This window comes from Petromyzon marinus, chromosome 47, assembly GCF_048934315.1.
Source record: "Petromyzon marinus isolate PM22_M1 ecotype Great Lakes invasive population chromosome 47, UKy_Petmar_22M1.pri1.0, whole genome shotgun sequence".
In the NCBI taxonomy this organism is placed as follows: Eukaryota; Metazoa; Chordata; class Hyperoartia; order Petromyzontiformes; family Petromyzontidae; genus Petromyzon; species Petromyzon marinus.
The window spans coordinates 8,999,374-9,027,356 of record NC_133713.1 but is presented as its reverse complement, the minus strand read 5'-3'; the positions used below and the strand labels follow the sequence as shown (position 1 = coordinate 9,027,356).

General features: G+C 48.3%; 1 protein-coding gene across 8 annotated transcripts in view; it reads right to left on the bottom strand.

Moving 5' to 3' along the window:
* Positions 1–18,670: 18,670 nt before the first annotated feature.
* Positions 18,671–27,983, bottom strand: part of EMSY (EMSY transcriptional repressor, BRCA2 interacting) — a 32,749-nt gene continuing 23,436 nt past the window's right edge. For all 8 annotated transcript variants that reach the window (XM_032972165.2, XM_032972167.2, XM_032972161.2 and 5 more), the window contains 5 exons: positions 27,126–27,356; positions 25,907–26,026; positions 23,468–23,721; positions 22,203–22,305; positions 18,671–20,511 (listed from right to left, as the gene is read on the bottom strand). In XM_032972165.2, the coding sequence (XP_032828056.2) occupies positions 20,182–20,511; positions 22,203–22,305; positions 23,468–23,721; positions 25,907–26,026; positions 27,126–27,356 (1,038 nt within the window). In that variant the 3' untranslated portion in view covers positions 18,671–20,181. The remainder of the gene's footprint in view (positions 20,512–22,202; positions 22,306–23,467; positions 23,722–25,906; positions 26,027–27,125; positions 27,357–27,983) is intronic.

Genomic DNA, 27,983 nt, shown 5'->3' with positions numbered 1-27,983 from the left:
GCACACGTGGTGTGCAGGGGGTGGCACACGTGGTGTGCAGGGCGGGTCACCGAGACGGGCATTTGAGTGGCACCCAGAGGTCGGAGACCAAGGGGAAGGCAGCGGTGGCGATGGTGGTGATGGTAGTGATGGTGGTGGTGATAGTGATGGTGGTGATGGTGGTGGTAGTGATGGTGGTGGGGATGGTGGTGGTAGTGATGGTGGTGGTGATAGTGATGGTGGTGATGGTGGTGGTAGTGATGGTAGTGGTCGGGATGGTGGTGGGGATGGTGGTGGTAGTGATGGTGGTGATGGTGGTGGTTGTAATGGTGGTGATGGTGGTGGTAGTGATGGTGGTAGTGATGGTGGTGGTGATAGTGATGATGGGGGTGGTAGTGATGGTGGTGATGGTGGTGGTAGTGAGTGATGGTGGTAGTGGTGATGGTGGTGGTAGTGAGTGATGGTGATAGTGGTGATGGTGGTGGTAGTAATGGTGGTCGTGATGGTGGTAGTGATGGTGGTGGTAGTGATGGTGGTGGTGATAGTGGTAGTGATGGTGGTGATAGTGATGATGGTGGTGGTAGTAATGGTGGTGATGGTGGTGGCAGTGATGGTGGTGGTAGTAATGGTGGTGATGGTGGTGGCAGTGATGGTGGTGGTAGTGATGGTGGTGGTAGTAATGGTGGTAGTGATGGTGGTGGTAGTGATGGTGGTGGTGATAGTGGTGATGGTGGTGGTAGTGATGGTGGTGGTGATAGTGATGATGGTGGTGATAGTGATGATGGTGGTGATAGTGATGATGGTGGTGGTAGTGATGGTGGTGGTGGTAGTGATGGTGGTAGTGATGATGGTGGTGGTAGTGATGATGGTGGTGGTAGTGATGGTGGTGGTGGTAGTGATGGTGGTGGTGATGATGGTGGTGGTGGTAGTGATGGTGGTGGTGATAGTGATGATGGTGGTGGTAGTGATGGTGGTGGTAGTAATGGTGGTGGTAGTGATGGTGGTGGTAGTGATGGTGGTGGGGATGGTGGTGGTAGTGATGGTGGTGATGGTGGTGGCAGTGATGGTGGTGGTAGTAATGGTGGTCGTGATGGTGGTAGTGGTGGTGGTAGTGATGGTGGTGGTGATAGTGATGATGGTGGTAGTAGTGATGGTGGTGGTGGTGATGATGGTGGTGGTGGTAGTGATGGTGGTGGTGATAGTGATGATGGTGGTGGTAGTAATGGTGGTGGTAGTGATGGTGGTGGTAGTGATGGTGGTGGGGATGGTGGTGGTAGTGATGGTGGTGATGGTGGTGGCAGTGATGGTGGTGGTAGTAATGGTGGTCGTGATGGTGGTAGTGGTGGTGGTAGTGATGGTGGTGGTGATAGTGATGATGGTGGTAGTAGTGATGGTGGTGGTGGTGATGATGGTGGTGGTGATAGTGATGATGGTGGTGGTAGTGATGGTGGTGGGGATGGTGGTGGTAGTGATGGTGGTGATGGTGGTGGCAGTGATGGTGGTGGTAGTAATGGTGGTCGTGATGGTGGTAGTGGTGGTGGTAGTGATGGTGGTGGTGATAGTGATGATGGTGGTAGTAGTGATGGTGGTGGTGGTAGTGATGGTGGTAGTGGTGGTGGTAGTGATGGTGGTGGTAGTGATAGTGGTGATGGTGGTGGTAGTAATGGTGGTGGTAGTGCAACGGTTAGCGCATGGCGCAACAAACCCGGCAACCCAGGTTCAATTCCCGCTCACGGCCACCACCAGTGACGATTATTTGAACCGGTACCGGGGCCTCCCCTAGGTCGACTCAGCCTCAAATGAGTATCTCGTGCGGAGTGTCAACATCGCCACTGGGGAGACAAAGGCAGCCGGGCGTGGTGCTGGCCACCCACCCCCTCTTGTGCCGTTCCGGCCTTCATAGGTTGACTGCTCTAGATTTGAAGCTTTCGTGACTGCAAGGATCCATACTCTTGGTTCTATTCGATAAAGTCACGTAGGTAAAAAAATAAAATAACAAAAATCACGACGTTTTGTCATGAGGACAGCACGGTCCCTTCACCTGATGAAGGTCACTTGTGTTGTGGCCGAAACGTCGTGATTTTTGTTATTTTATTTTTTACCTACGTGACTTTACCGAATAGAACCAAGAGTATAGGTTGACTGCAGACAAGCGTGTTTTCCCAGATGGGTGCGTGTTTACAGTATTATCCGGATCCACTTTTAATAGACTACCGGTAGAACATTTTTGTATGTTGCTTCACTATCCCCTGGATGCCCACAAAGAATCACAGCCCCACAGCAGTCTATGGCAACCAGGCTTTATAATTAAGTAACATATCGTACATTTTATCAATTGACTTTTTTCATTGCTCTACGTATTGCGTTTATAGTTTTTATGCGACGTTTTTAATTTGACAAGTTTTTTTGGGTTTTGTTGATGAAACCCGATTCAAGAGCTTCCTAGCTCACAGGGCAATTCGAAATAAACTGTTCTAAATAAATTGTTCTGAATAGGTGCTGCTCGCTAACAGCACTTGCCCCAGCAGTCTGTTACAGGCTACACGGGGGATCTTTGTCTTTGTGTGTGCTAGCTAACAGCACTTGCTCCAGCAGTCTGTTACAGGCTACACGGGGGATCTTTGTCTTTGTGTGTGCTAGCTAACAGCACTTGCCCCAGCAGTCTGTTACAGGCTACACGGGGGATATTTGTCTTTGTGTGTGCTAGCTAACAGCACTTGCTCCAGCAGTCTGTTACAGGCTACACGGGGGATCTTTGTCTTTGTGTGTGCTAGCTAACAGCACTTGCCCCAGCAGTCTGTTACAGGCTACACGGGGGATATTTGTCTTTGTGTGTGCTAGCTAACAGCACTTGTCTTTGTGTGTGCTAGCTAACAGCACTTGCCCCAGCAGTCTGTTACAGGCTACACGGGGGATCTTTGTCTTTGTGTGTGCTAGCTAACAGCACTTGCCCCAGCAGTCTGTTACAGGCTACACGGGGGATCTTTGTCTTTGTGCTAGCTAACAGCACTTGCCCCAGCAGTGTGTTACAGGCTACACGGGGGATCTTTGTCTTTATGTGTGCTAGCTAACAGCACTTGCTCCAGCAGTCTGTTACAGGCTACACGGGGGATCTTTGTCTTTGTGTGTGCTAGCTAACAGCACTTGCCCCAGCAGTCTGTTACAGGCTACACGGGTGATCTTTGTCTTTGTGTGTGCTAGCTAACAGCACTTGCCCCAGCAGTCTGTTACAGGCTACACGGGGGATCTTTGTCTTTGTGTGTGCTAGCTAACAGCACTTGCCCCAGCAGTCTGTTACAGGCTACACGGGTGATCTTTGTCTTTGTGTGTGCTAGCTAACAGCACTTGCCCCAGCAGTCTGTTACAGGCTACACGGGGGATCTTTGTCTTTGTGTGTGCTAGCTAACAGCACTTGCCCCAGCAGTCTTTTACAGGCTACACGGGTGATCTTTGTCTTTATGTGTGCTAGCTAACAGCACTTGCCCCAGCAGTCTGTTACAGGCTACACGGGTGATCTTTGTCTTTATGTGTGCTAGCTAACAGCACTTGCCCCAGCAGTCTGTTACAGGCTACACGGGTGATCTTTGTCTTTGTGTGTGCTAGCTAACAGCACTGGCCCCAGCAGTCTGTTACAGGCTACACGTGGTAGGATCTTTGTCTCCCAGGTTCTGACGTTTCACAACACTGCACGAATGTTCGCAACAGCGAAGGGGCCACCGCCTAGGCCACCGCCCGCAGAGAGACGAGTTAAAAACGTTCAACACTGAAGGGGAAGTGTAAACGGGAAGCTTGTTAATGATTTTTTTTATTTTCCCCCCATAAACAACCCTGAGATGTGACGTCGCCGAGGCCTGAGAGCGAGTTTACAGGGGTTCACGCGCAACGCGAGATGCCACAATCCACCCCACTTCTCCTGCAAAGGGGCCGGCCATAAATGACGTCACGCGATTTTTGACCCCCCTCCCCCCCTTCGTCACGCGGAGTCACAAAAAGTCAGACCCCCCCTCCTCAAAAATGACGTCACAAAGCTCTGCCCCCCCCCCCCCCAAAAAAAACATGCTTCAAATCGCTTTAAACTACTCTCATTGTGGTGCGTATTTAATGTGGCGCTGCACTCTGCTGTTGTAGGAGAAAACATGTATTAAAAAGTCTATTTAATTAAGTAGAACGTGGTTGTCTCTATTTATTTAAAGTTGAGCATTTTGATGTGACGTCACATTTCTCAAACCCCACCCCTAGGTGCGTCACGTCATTTATGGACGGCCTCAAAGTGGTTGTGGCGGTGGTGGTGGTGGTTCTCTGAGAGGCGTTCTCTCCTTTGACTGCCATTCTGTCACCAAACTCGCCCGTCAGTCACCAGCCCTGCGAGCCCCATGACCGACCCGCCCATGAAAAATAAACTTAACACTAAAGGCAGTTCGAAAGAAATTAGTTTTCAATGTAGTTATTAGTGGGCTAGTGCAAAGGAGTGTATAGTAGTGTATAGCGCAGTGTGCGTAGTGTATAGTGTATATCTTAGTATGTAACGTGTAGTGCATAGTGTAGTAGTATAGTATGTAAAGTGTAGTGTATAGTGTAGTAGTATAGTGTGTAAAGCGTAGTGTATAGCGTAGTGTGTGTAGTGTATAGTGTGTAAAGTGTAGTGTACAGCGTAGTGTGTATAGTGTAGTAGTATAGTGTGTAAAGTGTAGTAGTATAGCGTAGTGTGTGTAGTGTATAGTGTAGTAGTATAGTGTGTAAAGTGTAGTGTATAGCGTAGTGTGTGTAGTGTAGTGTATAGTGTAGTAGTATAGTATGTAGCGTGTAGTGTATAGCGTAGTGTGTGTAGTGTAGCATATAGTGTAGTATATAGTGTAGTAGTATAGTGTAGTAGTAGAGTGTGTAAAGTGTAGTATAGCGGGAGCGGTGGTGTAGTGGTTAGCGCTACACTGCGCTATGAAACTAGCGACCCGGGTTCGAATCCCGCTCACGGCCAACACCAGTGACGATTATCTGAACCGGTCCCGGGCCTCCCCTAGGTCGACTCAGCCTCAAATGAGTACCTGGTGCAGTGTGTAAACATTGCCACTAGAGAGACAAAGGCGGTCGGGCGTGGTGCTGGCCACCCACCCCCTCGTGTACCGTTCCGGCCTTCATAGGTGCTCGCTAACAGCACTTGCCCCTACAGTCTGTTAAGGCTATATGGGGGGTCTTTGTCTTTGTATAGTGTGTAAAGTATAGTGCAGTAGTAGAGTGTGTAAAGTTTAGTAGTAGTGTATAGTGTAGTAGTAGAGTGTGTATGTATTTAAAACTTCTTCCCCACCGCACGTAGACAACCGCGCTAATCGGAGGTGCGGGGGAAGGACAACAAACTAAACACAAGAGGCAGTTTATATGAATAAATTAGTTTTCGATATAGATTTAGCGGCAGTGCTGTTGTGTAAAATAATCTTACACAGTATTTTGTCAAAACAGAATCAGAATATTTTACTGGAGCAATCCGATGAGCTATACCTCTATGGGCACCCATCCAGGCACTGCCCAAGCTCAGATCAGCTTTGCTTTCGAGGTCCGACCAGATGGGGCGCATTTCAAGTGCGGGTTATTTGTTCATAGGCGTTGAAGGTTATAGTTATGCTGTTCTTAACAGTTAACAATATCGCGGTGGCAAGATGTTAACTATCTCGCCTGGTATACATGAGGTCGTGGGTTCGATGTGTTCTCCCCATGGTCGCGTGGATTTTTCTCTGGGTCCTCCGGTTTTCCCCTCCACGTTTAGAGTATTTGGCTGCTATAAATTTCCCGATAAGCCACTTCATTGGGCTATCATTTGTGGGCAGGTCACTTCTATAAAGTACCTATATCGCTCTAGTGGGCCTTACCTGGTAAAATAAAATAGCAGTTAAATAGCTAAAACAAAATTAATGGTAAAAAAACGTTTATCAATGCACGCACTTTTATTTGCACTCAAAAGTATAAAATACATCATTTTGAGAATTAATCAAATTTGATGTGCTGAATAAAAGTGGGTGGCTTCCTTTAGACGTGTTTAATTTTCGTCATGCAACCACCCACTTTCATTCAGAACATCAAATGTCATTAATTCTGGGGTCAAAATAATGTATTTTCTGCTTTTGAGTGCAAATAAAAATTTTGTGCATTGAAAAACGAGTTTTTACCTAATTTGTTTTTCACAGATGTCCAGTCGGTGGAGGGTCAAAACATTACAAAAATACAAAAAAAACGATAGGAGTGCACAGTAATGGAATTGGTAAATTTGTGTTATGATACCAGGCAGAGAGAGCCCACTGAGGTATTAACTTATTTTTCAGAAGCGACCTGGCCACAAATGATAGCTCAACAAAAACACTTCTGAAAGGCGCTCCCCCCCTCCCCTCTCCCAAACTGTGTTGGGCAAGGTTGCAGTTTGACCACAGCATCGTGAAGGCAAGAGAGTCATTACGATGGTGGCTATCGAGTGTTTCCACGGAGAAGACGAACCGCAGGATTTAGTTTTCATGCCACGTCGCGTGAACGCAATGTGCACCCCCGATGAATCCTCACAGTTCACAAAATGACAATGTTAGGGAGCGTCTGATCAGTTTGGGACACATCAGCTGACGCTATGATTCGCAGCAAAGTTTGGTCGTGCATGTTATGTATATCGTGTATTGTTAAATTTGAATTACAGTTCCTATGATCACTGTTACATTGGTTTTTTATAGCTTTATTTTGGTGATTTCGAAAACGTTTTGGTTTAGCCATACGCGTTTGTTGTAGTACAGAGTTAGACTGATAGCTTAAATCTAAATTGTCTTACGGTTGTTATTGTTTGACTTGCATCCCACTGGATTTTTTTGCACGCAGCGTTGAAATACGGTGATTTTTTTTTCTTCTGGAAGACTTTGCTGTTTTTTCCTGGATTTTTCTGTTGCGCGTAGTGGTCACTTTAAGATGTTTTTCTTGTTAATGTTTATTGTTTGTTGCGGTTGCACCCGATTCAAGAGCCGCATGGCTCACAGGGCTGTGCCTCCTAATAAATGAAAATAAAAAAAATGAAATGTACCTCACAGTAGATCGTCGTGAGCCATCATCAAATCCACATTCTGCCACCCTCTCTATACCACGATCCTGCACGGGCTGATTTTAAATCGTTCCATCTCCCTCGTGTACGCACTCTTTGGCTGCCCCTTAAGTCATTATCCTTTGACAACAGCTTGCCTGCTTTTCTTTACGCTTTGAGTGAAGCCACTGACTGACCTGGGTGCCTTCCCGAATCCACGCGTTCCTTCTGCATGTTTCTCAGCGTAGTACTCTCATAATTATAATTATGATGCACCTATCTCATAATAGACAGCATGCAAGGAAATGTGTACACTACACCATTGCGAGCAGCAGAATTCCTAGGTTTACTACAAGGAAACTGAATGAATATTTCTACAGAATTATGTAAAGTATATATTTTTTTAAACATGAACAATAACATTGTAATTCAGTGAAACGTTTGGTTTAGCACCCAGGGCTTAGGTTTACTCGCATCGAGTTGGGGTTTTTGTGGTGTGTTGTTAACAGGGAAAAATAAAAACGTTACCATATTTGAAAAATCTACATCTAAATCCTTTGCCAGTACCAAAATATAATAATAGGGGTTTCCCCTTTTTTCTGGCAACAAAACTGAAACCTTTTTTTACACGGAATCACGTGTGCATTATGACCACAATACTTGTGGTCAAAATGCAAACAAACAAAAAAAACACACTCTGATAATATATGATGATGCATTGTCCTTGAAACTGATTGGTTCACACCAGAGACGGCTTTCTTTTGAGCCTCGATATTATCAGAGTGTTTTTTTGGTTTGCATTTTGACCACAAGTATCGTGGTCATAATGCACACGTGATTCCTTGTAGTTGTTGCCAGAAAAAAAGGGGGGGAACCCCCCCCCCCTATTATAATATTTGAAAGGTGTAAGCCCGGTCATTGAGGGTAATTTGTGTATTTTTTTTGCTTTGTTTTGGAGACCATTTGTGAGCGTGATGTTCCACAGACTGCTACAGGTGGTCGCGTGCGGGATTAGGGGTGTTTACCCAAATGCACTGACACACTTTCACTCAGTTTAAACAAATAATGTTTTTATTTTTAGCCAATGGTAGTTACCACACACGTGCTCTGATGAGCAGTACTTCTCTGGAAGCCACAAGAGTTGTTCCATGAAGAGCTTCAGAGTACGCTCGAATGATTTGAAGATTTCGCGACTGCAATGATCCATACTCTTTGGTTCTATTCGGTAAAGTCACGTAGGTACACCATTGAAGAAGGCTACTTGTGTTGTGGCCGAAACGTCGTGATTTTTGTTGTTTTATTTTTTTACCTACGTGACTTTACCGAATAGAACCAAAAGAGTGCGCTCGAATGACCTTTTGGCCGTGTCATTGTCACGTGTTGATGTCATGTGTTGATGTCATGTGTTGATGTCATGTGTCATTGTCATGTGTCATTGTCATGTGTTGATGTCATGTGTCATTGTCATGTGTTGATGTCATGTGTCATTGTCACGTGTTGATGTCATGTGTTGATGTCATGTGTTGATGTCATGTGTCATTGTCATGTGTCATTGTCATGTGTTGATGTCATGTGTTGATGTCATGTGTCATTGTCATGTGTTGATGTCATGTGTTATTGTCATGTGTTGATGTCATGTGTTGATGTGGTTTTTTTGTGTAACTCCCCCCGTGTCGTGTGCTTGTTCTCGTCTCGACCTTTCACCGCTTTCGACACTTTACTGAGAAACTGGGACGCTACCGTGAAGGTTTTTAACGAAGTGGTTAAGCACCGCGAACTTGTGATGATCTCGTGCAGTAGTGTGTACAGTACTGTAGAGTATGGTAGTGTACTGTAGTGTGTAGTGTGTGGTAGTGTACAGTACTGTATAGTGTAGTAGTAGTATACAGTACTGTATTGTGGTTCAGTACTGTGTACAGTACTGTAGAGTATAGTAGTGTACTGTAGTGTGTGGTAGTGTACAGTACTGTATAGTGTAGTAGTATACAGTACTGTATTGTGGTAAAGTAGTGTGTACAGTACTGTAGAGTATAGTAGTGTACAGTACTGTATAGTGTGTGGTAGTGTGCAATACTGTATAGTGTAGTAGTATACAGTACTGTATTGTGGTGCAGTAGTGTGTACAGTACTGTAGAGTATAGTAGTGTACAGTACTGTATTGTTGTGCAGTAGTGTGTACAGTACTGTAGAGTATAGTAGTGTACAGTACTGTATAGTAGTGGTGTGCAGTACTGTAAAGTATGGTAGTGTACAGTATTGTATTGTTGTGCAGTAGTGTGTACAGTACTGTAGAGTATAGTAGTGTACATTACTGTATAGTAGTGGTGTGCAGTACTGTAAAGTATGGTAGTGTACAGTCTTGTATTGTTGTGCAGTAGTGTGTACAGTACTGTAGAGTATAGTAGTGTACAGTACTGTATAGTAGTGGTGTGCAGTACTGTAAAGTATGGTAGTGTAAAGTACTGTATAGTGTACAGTAGTGTACAGTATGGTAGTGTGCAGTACTGTATAGTAATGTACAGTATTGTAGTGTATAATGTAGTGTAGTGCCTCCATAGAGCCCAATGAGTTCGCTTACCTGTTAGCGAAGGGCTATTGTAGGTACAGTAAATATTAATGCATTGTTTAACCACGTTTTTTTTTTTAAAAAACATTGTGTTGATGTTAGAATATTTATGTATTGATATCCATCTTGTGAGTTCAAATTCGTAACTAAATTATGCCCTATATCAAAGTGGTTCTTCATTTGCAAAGGCCTGCGAGCCACTGGTGGGCTCGCTGACAGTACACAAAGAGTGGAAACAAACCCCCATCATCATCATCGTGCTGCTTGTCAAACCCAACAATGTTTCAAATGGTGTGTGTGTTGGGGGGGGGCATCCTCACACACTGACGATGTCTCATTGGCGAAAGTGGCACCCACAACGTCTGAAAATTAGTGAAGAACAGTGCCCTCGATTTATTGATTTGCCCTGGATAGCCTTCACTTGATGGTCTCAAGACTCGTGCACAGGAGGGTCGTGCCAGATACATTGGGATGGCTGGCCAATTACGTTTTACTACAGTACTGTACACCACTACTATACAGTAATATACAGTACACCACTAATATGCTTTACAGCACTGTACACCACTATACAGTACACCACTGCTATACAGTACACCACTACTTTGCACAACTGTACACTACTATGCTTTACAGCACTGTACACCACTACTATACAGAACTGTACACCACTATACAGTACACCACTATTATGCACCACTGTACACTATGCCTTACAGCATTGTACACCACTATACAGTACACCACTACTATACAGTACACCACTACTATGCACTACTGTACACTACTATACTTTACAGCACTGTACACCACTATACACTACTGTACACCACTACTATACAGTACTGTACACTATTATACAGTCCACTACTACTATACTCTACAGCACTATAGACTGCACGACTATACACTACTATACACTACTATATAATACACTATACACTACTATATAATACACTATACACTACTATATAATACACTATACACTACAATATAATACACTATACACTACTATATAATACACTATACACTACTATATAATACACTATACACTACTATATAATACATTATACACTACTATATAATACACTATACACCACACATCGGGCTCTATGGAGTCCCATTGTTAAGCGATTAGTCGTTAACAGGGGTTCGACTGTACATGGATAGCCCAGATGTGTGGACGGATCTTGATTGACCATACTTCACCAGCCTGGTCACTGCAGGTTGGCAAAAGTCTGGGAGTAATATAGAGTGTGTATGCACACGTGGGAGCATATAAGTAGATTTATAGTTGTTGATGCAACACGCAATAAACCCCTATCAACACGCAAACCCTTGCTCAAACGCTATAAGGGGGTCGTCCATAAATGACGTCACGCGATTTTTGACCCCGCCCCCCATCATCACACGGCGTCACGAAATGTCAGACCCCCCCCTGAAATATGACGTCACAAAGCTCTGCCCCCACCCCCCCAAAAATAAAACATGCTTCAAATCGCTTTAAACTATTGTCATTGTAGTGCGTATTTAATGTGGCGCTGCACTCTGATGTTGTAGGAGAAAACATTAAAAAGTATATTTAATTAAGTAGAACGTGTTGTCTATATTTATTTAAAGTTGCGCATTTTGATGTGACGTCACATTTCTCAACCCCCCCCCCCTCGTCACACATCGTCACAAATGTCTGACCCCGCCCCCCACCCCCCTAGGTTCGTGACGTCATGTATGGACGGCCCCTAAGGTTGTGTATACATACAACGTTACACGGCTCACGACAAGAACACGCCATGCAGATGATGAGTCGTGTAGGCGTGTGCGAGACGCAGTGTACGGTAGGGGGTCACCCGGGTAAGGGAAATGACCTTCGTAAACCACGCCACGAGTTTAGCCGTGGACAAGACAGCCTTCAATTTTCATTCATTTATTTTGGTATAGCCCTGTGAGCCATTCGGCTTTTGAATCGGGTGCAACCGCAACAAACAAAAAACATGAACAAGAAAAACATCTTAAAGTGACTATGTGTGACTGTGCAAAACAGAAAATCCATGAAGAAAACAGCAAAATATTCCTGAAAAAAGCACCGTACACCAACGCTGTGTGCAAAAAAATCCCAGTGGGATGCAAAGTCAAACAACAACAACAACCACAAGACAACTTAGATTAAGGCCATCAGTCTAACTCCGTACTACAACAAAAACATGTCCAAACCAAAAAACGTTTTCGAAATCACCAAAATAAGACCACCCCCTACCCTCCTCCGCCCCCCAAACTCTCTCTCTCTCTCTAGCACAACGCAAGCAACTATGTAACATTGTAACGCAACAACGGCGACTCCGTTGAGCTTTACGGCAGAGAGAGAGAGAGAGACGAGCCGAGTGCGACGTTGGAGCAAAGTAATCGCGTAGCCCGGGTCCACGTTAATCACAGGCAGGCAGAGGGGGGTGGTCCCGCCGACTTTCAGTTCCTGTTCGTGTGAACACAAACGAAATCCCCCAAAGCATCATCCGCTTCAAACTGACGTGACGCAATCTTCCGCGAATCATTTAAATTATTTACATGCACGGAGGGGCATTTGTGTTACACTTGGGACGTACGGAAACGTCCCCTGCTCGGCTGTCTCTATACAATTACCTTTGCCGTGATGTAATTCGACACGCGTGCATTTCAATGTCGGGCAGAGGTGGGATTAGATGCCGAGGCAAAGTCTGAAGAGGAGCGCCTTCTCTTGACGCTGCTTCTAGAGCGAGTGGTTCTTGTTCTTCTACGACTTAACCTGGGGGTGGACGATCTGCTCTCTGGGGGTGTGAGATGCCCTTTCTGGGGGTGCGAGATGTCCTTTCTGGGGGTGTGAGATGCCCTTTCTGGGGGTGTGAGATGCCCTTTCTGGGGGTGCGAGATGCCCTCTCTGGGGGTGTGAGATGCCCTCTCTGGGGGGTGTGAGATGCCCTCTCTGGGGGTGTGAGATGCCCTTTCTGAGGGTGGACGATGTCCTTCCTGGGGGTGTGAGATGCCCTTTCTGGGGGTGTGAGATACCCTTTCTGGGGGTGTGAGATGCCCTTTCTGGAGGTGTGAGATGCCTTTTCTGGGGGAGCGAGATGCCCTTTCTGGAGGTGTGAGATGCCCTTTCTAGGGGTGCGAGATGCCCTTTCTGGGGGAGCGAGATGCCCTTTCTGGGGGTGTGAGATGCCCTTCCTGGGGGTGTGAGATGCCCTTTCTGGGGGTGCGAGATGCCCTTTGTGGGGGTGTGAGATGCCCTTTCTGGGGGTGTGAGATGTCCTTCCTGGGGGTGTGAGATGCCCTTTCTGGGGGTGTGAGATGCCCTTTCTAAAAATGCGAGGTGCCCTTTTTGGGGGTGTGAGATGCCCTCTCTGGGGGTGCGAGATGCCCTTTGTGGGGGTGCGAGATGCCCTTTCTGGGGGAGTGAGATGCCCTTACTGGGGGTGCGAGGTGCCCTTTCTGGGGGTGCGAGATGCCCTTTCTGGGGGTGCGAGATGCCCTTTGTGGGGGTGCGAGATGCCCTTTCTGGGGGTGCGAGATGCCCTTTCTGGGGGAGTGAGATGCCCTTGCTGGGGGTGGATGATGTCCTTTCTGGGGGTGTGAGATGCCCTTTCTGGGGGTGCGAGATGTCCTTTCTGGGGGTGGATGATGCCCTTTCTGGGGGTGCGAGATGCCCTTTCTGAGGGTGGACGATGTCCTTCCTGGGGGTGTGAGATGCCCTTTCTGGGGGTGTGAGATGCCCTTTATGGGGGTGCGAGATGCCCTTTGTGGGGGTGTGAGATGCCCTTTCTGGGGGTGGACGAGGTCCTTCCTGGGGGTGTGAGATGTCCTTTCTGGGGGTGCGAGATGCCCTTTCTGGGGGGGTGCGAGATTGTTGTCCCCCCCCCCGCACCTCCGATTTGCACGGCTGGCTACGTACGGTGCAAAAGAAGTTCAACGTACACACATACATACAAAGACTCGCACAGAGACCCATACATAGTTTGTTGTCCTTCCCCCGCACCTCCGATTTGCACGGTTGGTTCCGTACGGTGCGAAAGAAGTTCAACGTACGCACATCGATAAGTCACGGGGTTTCTTTATTCTTCTTCTTCCCCAACATTGAAGCGTTAATCCTCGTACGGCCTTTGCCATGAATGAGCCGAATTCTAACTTACAACGCCGAGCCAAAGCCAGTCACGTTTGTAATAAACATCATGAATGAACTCAATCGCACACCTGGCCAAAGAGGGGAGACTTGGCAGGCCACGTTGTCTAGACACCAATTTTGTGTCTCCCCCCCCCCCCCGCTTAGCACGGTTGGCTACATACGGTGCGAAACACGTTGAACATACTTTCCATACAATTTGCCTATGTCTCATAGCTTCTGCGTATTTTATATAACATTTGCACTGGCATTTTTGTTGCGTTGACCCACAACTGCAATTTGTTTTCAAATAACAGCAGGTTCCCATCACAACCGTGTCTGGAGTTTCTGTGCCATGTTTGTGTAAAAAAAAAATGTTGGAAGAGAGAACGGGGATGCAGGGTGCAGAGGGGGCGAAGCTGCGGTGTTTACTCACGAGCCACGATGCATCATTTACGCATCGGCTGTGCGTGCTCCTTCCTCGGAGGAAGAGGAGGCATCGCAACCCACGCGGTGCTGTGCGCAGTGTGACGATGCCCTTTTACATATCGTGGGCTCTTACAGAAACAGAATTTGTATTTGTACTGATGGGAATCCGATGAGTTATAGAGTTATTTTTTTTTCCAGATGTCCAGTAGGGGGCTGGGTCAGAACGTTACTACGACAAACAATACAACTACCATATGAGTGCGATGTATAGGAAAGGTGAGCACATCACTAACAAAAATAAACTTTTGATTAATTTTTACCGGGTAAAGCCCATTTTAGGCTGGCCACCTGAGGTGCCGTGACACGGTTGTGAACGCCTGTCGGGACCGGGGCAAGGGGTTTGTCACTGTGTAGTCCAGGAGCTGTTCTTGCTTCGACCCGGCGTGCATCCTTGAGGTTGTGGTTGCGCCGGTGCCGGAACAGCGCGTTGGTGATCACAAGTTCACGGAGCCACGCAGAAGAAGAGCAGCCTTCTGCCATTGTTATTGAGCTGATCTGCCCCATGCCTTCCAATCACTCCAGCCCAGGTGTCTGCGCCATGACCCACTCGGGCATTAGTGTCACCCAAACATGCCGACTCTATCCCCAGGGGCCAATACTTTAGCCAGCACCTGCTTGGGTGAAAATAAATGTGTCACGCCCTCCTGGTTATAAATAACCACCATGGTTCATCCACTGCCAGGTTGGATGTTCCATCGGACGCGTTCCGTTCCTCAACCACCACTCTTGACCATCACACATCACCCCTCCTAGCCAAGTGTCCCATCAAACTGGACTATTTAGAGAACACATGCATGATTATTTATAATAAAAAAAACAGAGACACCACCAAATTGATAAACATTGTCAATAATTAAGCGTGTGAAAACCCAGTGCCCACTTGCCACTAAAATCTGTTACCGAAAAGTTTGAGTTAATTACTATTGCACTTGGTTTACCCAGAAAAGCCTAAAGTTTTTGAGGACGGTCCTGCCAAGTTTTTTTGCAGTAGGGGAGCGATGTTGCATTGTGTAATCGCAATTGAGTAACTGCAGGAATTGTTTTCGGCAGTGGGACGTTTGGCCAATACCAGTCACAGTGTGTTTTTTTATGGCAGGAAATGGGACAGCCCGGAGGAAAGCCATACAGCACAGGGACGAGAACGTTCAAAGTACTGTACGCAGAGAGGCACCCGAGTCAGGAATCAAACCTCGGGCTTCTTGCTGAGAGGCACGAGTGATCCCACCGAGCCACCCTGCAGCGCCAACTCGCAGCGCTCGTTTCGCCGACATCATTTCCCAACAGATAATCTCCGTGCCCGTCACCGCAGCAAATCCCTAAGTCATGCAGGTACACGTGGTATACTTCTTTGGCACCGTACGTAGCCAACCATGCTCATCGGAGGTCACGCCGGGGAAAAGCACCGGTATTTTTTTGTTAATTAATTGCGGTCATTATGGACAATCCCACGCCGCCAGTGAAAACGCTTCCAGTGAAATAGGTCACAGGGTTGCGGAAAATCTTTCGCACGGTTGCCGGTGGGGGTTCTTTCGAATGGATGCCCGGGGGAATTTTTGTTTAGCAAACTTTTTTTTTCGCTCCAAAAGATGGGGAGCGCAGCGGAAAAAACAACCAGAAGGGTCCCTTTTTTAGATTTCCCCGACGATTGGCCACAACGTTCCCACAACAGCCAGAGTTTGTGTTCTATTGAATCAAAAAGCGCCTTCGTTTCCCAGAAGAGCTCAACTTTAAACGATTCCGAAAACCACACCAGTAAAACTAGCGAGAAGCCCATCGCGAGAGAGGAAAGTTCCCGCCCGTGTGGCGACGATGGACTTCAAAATTCTTCGTCATCACATCGGCATTCGCACCCACGTTAGAGAACGACCCAAAAAAGATAAGGTCACAGAAGGTTACAGAAGTCCCTTCACGAGGATCGTCTTTATTTAAAATGGCCTGCAAAGTGTTACTCGAAACGATCAAACTAAACTATATTTTTACTGGTAGGAAACGTAGTGGACTGGAAGCCCAACCGGGATTAATTCACAGGAGGCAGGGGATTTAATTGTGTATGTCTGTGAATGTCTGTCCACGTGGGAGGGGTTAGGCTGGGTGGAGAGGGGAGGGTAGGGAGGGGCTGGGTGGGGAGGGTGGGGCTGGGTGGGAGGGGTGGGGCTGGGTGGGGTGGGGCTGGGTGGTGAGGGGCTGGTCACCCCGTGGTGCCCTTATAAAACTCAACGTTTAACCTACTCACGCCGGCTTGTGCCCGCCCTCACAGTCGGGCATATTTGCGGAATACACCACGCCGCCGTTGACCCTGGCCATTGACCGAGCAACCCAACGTTCCTACCAGCTCCCTCCGCAGGAATGTTTTTATTATACCAGCTCAGGCCCCACTGACCTATATCGCTCTTTTGTAGAAGCGACCTGGCTATTACAAATGATAGCTCAACGAAGTGGCTTATTACGTAAAAATGTATAGCAGTCAAATACTCTGAACGCACCTTTCTAATTGTGGAGGGAAAATACGGGAGGACCCAGAGAAAAATCCACGCGACCACAGGGAGACAGAACGTGCACACTTCAAATATACAGCAGCAGGTGTCAGGGTCGGGGTCGAATCCACGACCTGCTGTGTACCAGGCGAGGTAGTTAACATTGTCGCCACCGCAGCGCCCTGCAACAGAAATATTTAACCCGAGAAAAACTGGGTTGAGACCACAGACTCGCTCCGCTTGAAATACTTAAGGTCACCTCAATTGGCCACTTTAGCCAAAAGGGCCACACCTTTCACATGCCCTGTACACACTACGTCGCGTAGCAAACGGGAAAAAATGTGTAATCCCCAAGAGATGGAACATAGCCAAATTAAGCGGTGACCCCGAGATATAGTTGACAGTTTTTTTTTTGTGTGCAGCCAACGATGACCCAGCTGAAACGATCAACTCGCTACACTTGAGAGCCAGGGTTAATGACGGGCGGCTGGAATCCTCGATTTGAACACTCGGACTCTTAAGGGGTACCGTCGGTGCTCTTGGACACTGTATTCATTCTTCGAGCCTTTTTTTCTGTTGATATTTGAAGATGGCTGAAGTCCAAATTCTCGCGCAAATATTTGCATTCCTTAAAGTTCGAAGGTCAACATGGCAGCATTGCCCCTATAGCATTGCAAAGGTAGTTCGAATGAGACACTTGTGAATACGGCAGTAAATTAATCGCAGCAGTCGAAGCTTGTACACAAATAGAGATTGCATAGTCTCAGATCAAATATATTTCTGAAAAGGCATTGTGTATGCTTTATCAAAAAAACTCAACCATGTGTTCGTGTATGAAGCCAACCCGGTGGGTCAGCAGAAGAGCGAGCGGCTCGCAATTGGAAGTTTGCGCGTTCAAACCCTAGGTTGCGGGGTTGACTTAACCCATCATCGCTTCAGGGTCGTGAGAATGAGTACCACTTTGTGAAGTGGGCATCCTGTGGAGAGACCTGCCCACCCCCCTCCGCCCCTGCCATAGAAATGTGGAAACGCCACCACTGGCTCAGGGCTGTAAATGGATGAGCACTCCCTGGAGGCTTTGAGCAGGAAATCAATCACTTTGATCTTTTTTTGTGTTTTGACAATGCGTTCAGAAAACCGCCTGTACATCTGTTATGTCGATGCAATGTCCCCATGAGATTTGTTTACCCAATCAAACCACTGTGTGCTCGATTGTTCAAATTCTGAGCGTTTCTAATTTTACTCTCTCCGTGTTCCTTGCGGATAGAGCGGTGGCACAGTGGTTCGTGCACCGCACCATGAACCCACCGACCTGAATTTGAACGCAGGCCAGGGCTAGCAGCAATGTGGTAGAGGGTGGTAACACAACTACCACGTCCAATACGGAACGGGGGCACAGTGGGGTTGCCAACTTTCCCATGGCAAGACGCAACCCGAAATTATTTCTCAGTCGGCAGCACACGAGGTCTATTCTCAAAACCGTTCAACACAATGCCGGCACCAGATCTCTTTAGAACTCAATCCTGCCATCTGGACACGGGCGCCACGATGGCGTGATGTTAACCACCTCGCCTGGTATACAGGAGGTCGTGAGTTCGATCCTGACCCTGACGCTCGTATATTTGGAGTTTGCATGTTCTCCCCGTGGACGTATGGTTTTTTTCTCCGGGTCCTCCGGTTTTTCCCTCCACATTTAGAATGAACGTCCATTCAAGCGTATTTGGCTGCTATACATTTCCACATAAGCCACTTCGTTGAGCTATCATTTGTGGCCAGGTCGCTTCTAAAAAGTAGCTATACACAGCTCAATGGGCCCTACCTGGTAAAATAAAAAGTTTAGTTTAAGTTTCCAATTCTTGGACTGTCCAGGCCATCTGTCCAGGTCAAACCTGGACAGGTGATGGCAACCCTGATGGGTAGGTCTCTATCCAGCAATGCATTGACAAAGCAACCACCATTGCAAGGCAACTCAAAAATTCACACTTAAATCTGAGTATAGCCAGAAAAAGTTTAATGCTACGTCATCATGACACAGACATGGAGCAGCTCCACGTGCCGAATGCCTCTGTGGGTTTTATTTAAAAGCTTTAAAGATCATCAGTGCCTTCATCGTACTATCTATAAAGCACGGGAAATGCGACTAAACTCAAGACAACAGAGTTGTATCGGAAAGTGGCAGAGGAACAAGGAAGGCCAACTCATTCCGTTAGCTTGCCAGAATATTTACGCAGCTCGTCGCGAACACTTTCCCCCCATTGATCACACGCTCAGGAAACCTTTGCAATGCGATCTCTCGCACCGTCACTAAGACGTTGGTCGGGGCGGGGGGTGAAGTAAACCGCACGAATTGTTATTTTTCCTGTGATGTTCACCAGAAGCTGGCAAACGTGTCCTCTTTAGAATGAATGCAGCGACCGCACCACGAGTTCACAGGGATTTTATTAGTCGGTACCGCGAGTTGACTCATTTTTTTGTTGCTGTTGAAAATGTACTCCTACACACTACCAGCCAGCCAGCCTAGTTTCCGTCACTCTGACACTTTGTCTACTCTTAGAACTGGTTTCCGTACAGTGTCTTGACCATATGGGTCGGATTTAAATGCTGCTGCAAATATATCCACACCTCATTGTATTACCGCCCACATTGGAACGCAATGAGAACAACGTGATTACCAAAGGACAATTTCGGATTTCAATGAGATGGCCGACTTAAAAATTTGCCGCGACATTACAGATCTGCTTTGCTTCGGTCGAGCGTTTCATCGCACCTTGGAATTTTGGATGTCGACCCTGCAACTGCTGCGGGATCTGGCAGGACGGCGGAAGGTGCGCTGGAGTCAACGGCACCGGCAGTGATGGCGTCTTGACCTTCGTTCATTACGCATTTCCCCATAGCCTAACACGGCAAGATACCTTTTGTCAGAACATTAAAGGGCTTCCGTGAGTGAATGATGAGCAATGACCACTGTTTAACGCACTTCAATAAAATATAATATGACGCGAAAAAAAGCCCATCAACTCGGAGATTCAATTGCAAACACTTTACGTAAGTGATGAGCAAACGCCGTCGCACAAAAGCAAGATGCGTGTAGGCTGGGAACATATAAGAGTCGTACTTTCCTACCGTTGGCGCGCGCGTTGTGCGTGCGTGGCGCCAAATAAACTCGAAGGCATTTAATAAAATAACTGAAAACGTAAAAAAGTACTTTTAATAACAGTGGCGGTCGGTTAGTAATAAAAATCCAACAAATGCGCACACGCACTCGCATGTAACACGCAGGCTCTCAACGCACACGCTCGCACGTAACACGCACGTAACACGCACGTAACGCGCACGCACTCGCACGGAACACACCTGGTGCTCAACGCACGCACTCACACGGAACACACCTGGTGCTCAATGCACGCACTCGCACGTAACGCACACGTAACGCACACGCACTCGCACGTAACGCGCACGCACTCACAGGTACCACGCTCCCCGGGCGCTCGACGCGAAGCAAACATCACGTTTCGTCGACGTCGTCATCCGAGGCCGTGTCGGGCGACTCCCTCGGCCGCCCAAAGGGGTCCTCGCGCACGCGCTGGCTGGTGAAGGCCGTCACGTTGAGCAGCCCGCTGGGCTCCACCACGACGCTGGCGCCGCTTGAACCCGCTGGCCCCCTCGCCCCGCCCTCGTTGCCGCCGCCGCCGCCGCCGCCAGCGACACCGCCGCCGACGCCTGCACCGCCAGCACCGCCGGCGACGCTGGAGTTGCTGACGCTCGGGCTGCTTCGACCGCCGCTGGTGCTCATCAGCATGGTCCCCCCGCAGACGATCGGGAAGCCGGCCAGTCGCTGCCGACGCAGACGAAGCACGCGCGGAGTGCCGTGTTTTTTGTTTGCCTATAGTTTTTGCGGTCTCCTTTTCAAATTGCTCGTTACAATCATACCTAATATAATCACCCAATAACGTCTGTCATTAACGCTCGTGACGTCACTCCACAACGACCAGCCCCCCTCATTAATATGCATTAGCTGGTGACGTCATCCAAATGGGCACTGCCCCCACCCCTCATTAATAATCATGAGCTGGTGACGTCACTCCATATGGAGCACCCTCCCCCCTCATTAATAATCATGAGCAAGTGACGTCACTCCACATTGAACAGCCCCCCCCCCCCCCATTCATAATAATTAGCGGCTGACGTCACTCCACATGGGAGGGCCGAGGCGCCTCCTGCCCCCTCCTCGGCGTCAACTTACAACCCTCACGACAAAGGCAGAACCCTCACGTCACGTGATCTCTGTGACGCTGTTGAGACATCAAAGTAAAAAGGACGTCACGATGAACAAGGGATTATAACCTTTAAATGAAATAGGTCTGTGTCACCGCGCCCTTACAAATTGCACACAAATTGATGCAATGAATATCACGTCTCGCTCTGCTTTTCGCTTGCAAGTTTCAGATTTACTGCAATACACCCGTCCTTGGACGGGCAAAAGGCTCGTTATATTATGTTGTGACAATGTGCAAATGGCATCTCACGACAAGATGTAATGCAGCCAGGAAGTGAGCCGGGACTACCTACAATTTCCCAAGCTCTGCGGTCCTCTATATACATTAAGATGCTTTCAGCCAATTAATTGGTGTTTATAGATGTAGGGATAGAAGATACCAGTCCACACTTGTCCACACTTTTCTGGACCGCCTTTACCTGTCAAGCCTCCACAGTGCTGGATTACAGGTGCGCATCGCCACCACCGCCGGGGTAATTATAATTGTTTAATAATGTACGATACATCATTTATGGGCGTGCTGTACAGCAAGCTAACTTTACGTCACCAAGCATGCTTGACGCAAGCAGTATTTTGTATTAACTGAAGGCGTTGTTTATGTTAATTAAAAATGGAGTAACTTGTGCGTAACCGATTTGACACGTTTACTTTTTCATTTGCACTGTTGAGGAGTAGCATTTCTCAAACTGTAGTCCTCCACTAAGCTGGTGGCGAGATGTGAACTACCTTGCCTGGTATACAGGAGGTCATGGGTTCATTCCTGACCCTGACGCCTGTACATTTGCATGTTCTCTCCATTGTCACGTGGATTTTTCTCTGGTTCCTCCAGTTTATCCCTCCACATTTAGAATCAACGTGCGCTTCAGAGTATTTGGCTGCTATAAATGCCCACGTGATAAGCCGCTTCATTGAGCCATCATTTATGGCCAGGTCGCTTCTGAAAAAGAGCCATTTAGCTCAGTGGGCCGTACCTGGTAAGAAAAACATAAATAGTAGTAGGAGTAAAGAGTAATCGTGGTGGTGGAAATGCCACATTTCTACGGGGGAGGCGAGTCCATCCAAAGGGACAACCGCTTACGACTCGTTCCATCGACCCCAGAGGTGACGACGGTTCACGTCGACCGCCAATCACTCGACCGCTGAGCCACCGGTCCCCCCGATAGGGGCGATGCGACGGGCAAAGGGGGTTTGGAGCGGCCCTGGTGTAGAGGGGGTGGGGGGGTGTGCTGATGGAGCGGAGCGGCGCTCACCTGGGGGACGATGTCGCCCACGGTGATGGCGATGTCGCCCGTTTTCCCGGATGCCCGCGCCGTGGTCGGCACCAGTCGCACTCCCAGCATGCCTTGCTCCCCGCTTTATTTTGGTGAGGTACGGGAATAACCGGGAGGTTAGCGGCGTTTTTTGTATTCCTACGATTACTGCAGTGTTTTTTGACATTTAGTTGCCTTTAAAAATTGTTTATAAACCGTTGCCAGTGGAGTATATAGCTAAACAATGATGATAATATAAATCTACAGCCTTTTGTCAATCCATTGCAGGATGAAGGCCTCGTAAAGCTGTGGACGGCCAATGCAGCAAATGCTGAAACTCATTGTAACTTGATTATAACTAAGATCTGTCCTGTATAACATCTGCACCATATAATATCTGTACCATCACATATACAAGCACAGAGACAATTTCAACCGAGAAGATGGATCCTGGCTTAGCAATCATTGGAAAGATTTGATAAACCATTTCAGGTCTTAATTGATTGTTCACGCTTACAGTGGCTTTCAGACAGCATACATTAAATTTTTCGTCTCCCCCCTCCTCTTTTCAGAACATAGATGGACTAGTCCTTCTAAATAAACTGCCAAATCGCTGTGCGTGGCACTGACGTTTTTTATAAATAAATACACCGTTTTAAAATAAATTTATTAATGCAAACCGACACACCTGATGACGACCGTTTGTGTTATGGTCGAAACGTCGTGAGAATTTTTATTGTTTTATATATATTTTATTATTTTATTGTTTCCTTTCAACGTGACTTTACCGAAAGAGCTAAGAATATAATATCTGTACCGTCGCAGGATGCCCATGAAGAAGAGTCTAAGAGCTCATTAAGTCCTTCCTGCTGAATAAAATAAAATAAAAAAAAATCTAACTGAACGAGCATACGCTCCCTCACACGTGAACGGTCCACGAATTGTGTTGTGGCCGAAACGTCGTGAGAATTTTATTGTGTTATTTTATTTTATTAATTTATTATTTTATTCTCATTCTACGTGACTTTACCGAAAGAACCAAAGAAGATGGGTCCACGAACTATTCGCAAACACCAAGGGACGCTAAATAATCGCTGTGACGCGTGCGCGCGAGTGGACCATTACATGCCGGCGTCAACGGTCCAAATTTTGCCCAAAGATGAAAAATTTGCCGCGCACGCCACTACCAAACGATTAACAAAAGAACCGCGCGCGTTCACGCACACGCCTTCTCACCGTGGAGGGAGGCACGCACGCAACCTCACCTGAGGACGCCAGACTTTTGCAGGTCGATAATTCGCCCGGTTATTATTTTCTTCTCGTCTCCCGCCGCGCCCCCACTGCCGACGACGGCTGTCACCGCTCCCTGACCTTGCCCGTGCCCTGCCCCCCCCTTGCCCGCTGCCGCCGCCGCCGCCGCCGCCGCCCTTGCGGCAGCGGCCTCCCTGGCCGCTTCGCTCACGTCCAGGCGAGCTTCCAGCATCGACATCCGCAGGATGTCTGTCGCGCGAGCCCCCGCCTGCAGCCGTAAACATTTCCGTGAGTCGCGAGCGGGGAACCTTTTTTCCTGTCCCTCGGGCCGGATGGGACTTTCCGAAAAACAAAAAACAAACTCTGGCGGGCAATCACACGTTGACATGCACCGCGGCGCTATCCGTCAACGCACACCGCAGTGAAAAACCGACGTCCCGTGCCGACCGGAGTGCGACGAGACCTCCGCAGTGAGCGACGCTAGTGACCGAGCGCTCACTAGCGTGGGGCACTGCTGCCAGGTTCAAAACGTTCTCAAACTAAACACAACACGATTTTTTATCTGACCAGGTAAGGCCCCACCTGAGCTATGCAGCTCTTTTTCAGAAGCGACTCGGCCACAAATGGCAGCTCAACAAAGTGGCTCATCACGTGGCAATGTATATCAGCCAAATACTCTGAAGCGCACGTTCATTCTAAATGTGGAGGGAAAAACCGAAGGGCACGGAGAAAAATCGACACGACCACGGGGAGAACACGCAAACTCCAAACGTACAGGCATCAGGGTCGGGATCGAACGCACACCCTTCCTGAGGACCAGGCGAGGGAGTTAACATCTCGCGCCGCCGCGGCGCCATTCACCTCGGGTACCAAGAAGAGTGCGGCTAATGGTGCGAGGGCGGTGGCGGAGAGTTATCGTTGTTTTCGGTGCCGTTTCGAAGTGGCGAGTCTCGTGGGGCGAGCTTGGCCAAGTGAAACGAAGGCAACGACGGAACGTGACGCAGCCGCAAAATCACGAGGAGCCGTGCAACCTTGCGAACACGTGCACAGCTACACATGCACGCAATGAGCCGGCGGTCGATAAGACTTAAAACGGTTTTCTCGCAGTCCAATTGCGCGCACGCGTGGCACACTGCGCTCTCGACGGCCTGAGTTCGATGCCGGACACGACTAACATCGGGAATGAATCGTATCCGAACTGGTCCTGGAACCCGCCCGCCCCTACCCCCTACCAACCCCCCCCCCCACCCCCCCCCCCCCAACCTCCTGCACTAACCCACACTGACGAGCGTGGTGAAGTATGGCTAAAAACAATCCCCCACGACCAACACAGCACGAGGAGGCATTCATCCAGCAGGGAATTGAGAAACAAAAAGGTCAATATGAAATAAATATATTCATCAATCTTACGCTGATTACTGTTTACTGAGAACATCCCGGGCGGTGCGGCAGGAAATATCATCATGTCTACAAAAACAGCAGTCACCACGTCAGCGGTGCACTAGATTGTCTCGCACAGTGTTGCCCAACTCTGCTGATGTTAAGTTATTTTAGCTGCAGCCCTTTGTGAATGCCATGCTGGACAATGCCCCCCCCCACCCCCCCATGCCTTTTGGTTGTGAGGGGGATGCTTGACTACACCTCATCACAGCGGTCAGTGTGGTACACACCTAGGACCTAGGATCTGTTCATACATCACTCGCTAACCGATGTTAGCCGTGGCCAGGTGTATGCCAACTCATCACGATATCCACTGTCTCTAACACCCCACAAAGACAAAAGATCACCCCCCCCCCCCCTGAGCCCCATATAGCCTTCACAGACATTTGGGGCAAGTGCTGTTCGCGAGCCCCTATGAAGGCCGGAACTGTACACGAGCGAGGGAGGTAGGCAGTAGGCCACACGCCCGACTGCTTTTGTATTCCCAGCGGGGAAGGCTAAGAATAGGTTCAGATAATTGTCACTGGTAATGGCCATGAGCGGGAATCAAACTCGGGTCGGTTGGGTTCGTAGCACGGAGCGCTAACCACTGCGCCACCGCTCCCCCGTATGTACTCACACAAAGATCCCCTGTGCAGCCTCAACAGACTGTTGGGGCAAGTGCTGTTTACACATTGCACGAGGTCCTCATTTGTGGCTGAGTCAACCTAGAGGAGTCTCAGGACCGGTTCGGATAATCGTCACTGGTGTTGGCTGCGAGTGGGAATCGAACTCTGGTCGGTGGGTTCGTAGCACACGGCGCGCTAACCGCTACCCTACCGCTCCCCCACGGCCGCTCACAACACACACACACAAAAGACAAAAATCGCCCCGTGTTAGCCTTAACAGACTGTTGGGGGCAAGTGCTGTTAGCGACCACCAATGAAGGCCGGCACGGCACAAGAAAGGGGATGGGTGGCCAACACCACCCTCATGCACGCACACTCATGAGTGCACGTGTGGCATCATCTCACCAGAGCTTTCTGTCCTTGACTCGGCAGAGCTGGCCGGCACGAGAGGGTGTGCACCTCAGCTCGGTTCACGGACGGCGCAAAACTTATCTTGGGGACCGCGCCCCCCTTGGTGATCAAAGGCTGCGCGAAGATACACGCAAAAAAAAGAGGAGAGACAGACGCATTAAAGAAGAAGAAACGGAGGGAGGGAGGGAGCGAGAGAGAGCCGTTGACTCGAATGAAAGCAGGAAAAAAATGCTCTCGTTCTCAGTTGTGGTTCGTGTGGTTTCCCCAACCTTTTAAGAAGGTCTGACATCAATTTGGCACTTTTTTTATCGCCTGTTTAAATAAAACGACCACAAAAGGGATGCAGGAAATCGTTTCTTTTTTTGCGTTTAACCCTCGGTGGTGATGGGGCGGCGGAGGTGAGAGGGTTTGGTTTTCCCGCGGCGAGATGTGAAGGAACGAAACGGGAGGATTTCTCCACAAATCTGGCTGTTGCCTGATGAAGCTAGATGCAATTACTGGCGAAACGTCGTACTCAGATTGTAAATGTTGTGGCTTTGCTCTCCAACACACCGGTGTGCTGTACGAGTGACGAATTGGCACGTTCTGTTTCCGTGATAACTCTTACTGGTTGGCTGTCAGGTGGTTGCAGGTTTAACGACACATTTATATATTTACGCTATCTAATAAAAAAACTAATATGGATTATATTGGTCACGAAAGCCGATGTGTTAAACTGTCAACTGGATGTTTCCTGGACATCTGTAAAAGAGCTTCACAGCTCATCGGATTCCACCAGCGTAAATAAATATTATGATTCTGATTACAGTAGATCACAGAATATCCAGCGGCTTCGGGGGGGGGGGGGAGCTGGATTTTCAAAAACGCCAGATAATCACTGTCATTATTTTAAACAGTTTACTTTTGTATGTTTTTTTGCGTTTTAAATTTGTTTACTTTGTGAAATTGGCATAAACATCCAACTAGACAAAAATAAATATCCCGCTGTAAAAAAGTTACTGTATTTACTGTACCGTACTTACAACCACTCGAATCTCGAAGACTCTGTATCATGGGGTGATGTGCGTTAATCCTACTTCTACGCTCTCGTTTCAACAACTTCTGTTGGACGATCGCCGGACTTTGGTTCGTATGATTAAGGGCCGGAACAGGGCCATCGTCTGGCTGGCTGCTGTGGTTACAGCTAGGGCGGTGTCTTTTTTGTAACGCTGACCTGCACAGTTATGGTGCTGCTGATGGTGCTACTGGTGCCGATGGAGGTGGTGGTGGTGATGGTGGAGGTGGAGGCGATGACGGTTGGCTGTCTTGTGGCGGCGACGGGCAGGCGGGAGAGAGGAGCGCGGTAAAACAGGCCCGTCTGCGGGTCCAGGATTCCGTCCTCGCCTCCCGGGTAGTCGTGATCGCTCGGGGCCCTTGTGCCCACCATGGTCACCCCCTCTTGTGTCTGAGAACATTTGTGGTGGGCAAAGAAACAAAACACAATTACCGCCAAAGTCCATGAATGTTACACCACTGTCGTAACCGGACCATGATATATCCACTGCGGGGCTGCATTCATGCATCGCGAAAACCATCGCACAATTTCTCACAGTCCGTTTCCGCTGTGGACGTCCGCCCCGTGCGTGCTCCCTCCCTTGGCTGCCACTCCGTCGCCAGTTTCGACCACCTTCTAGTGCCGTGTCCCGCCCAGGCCAATCTACTTTTGTGACAGTCAACATGGTGTCTCGTAACAGCATGTTTCTAATATTTGCCTTTCTCTTCCTGTCTCTCCATGTAATTCCAACCACGCATATCTTCTTTGCACATTTTTCTGGCTTTAATTCCATCTTGCGAATGTCCGTGCTTCAAATGCACATAAGGCAGCAACTCGAAACTACCGGTGGCCTGTAAACAGCTTTTAAAATTCCACATTCCCACAGTTGGGAGCCAGTCAATTCGTAGGCCGACTGCCGTCGACTTACGACAAAGATAAAACTCAAACTATTTTTTATTTTACCAGGTAAGGCCCACGGAGCTATCCAGCTCGTTTTCAGAAGCGACCTGGCCACAAATGGTAGCTCAACGAAGTGGC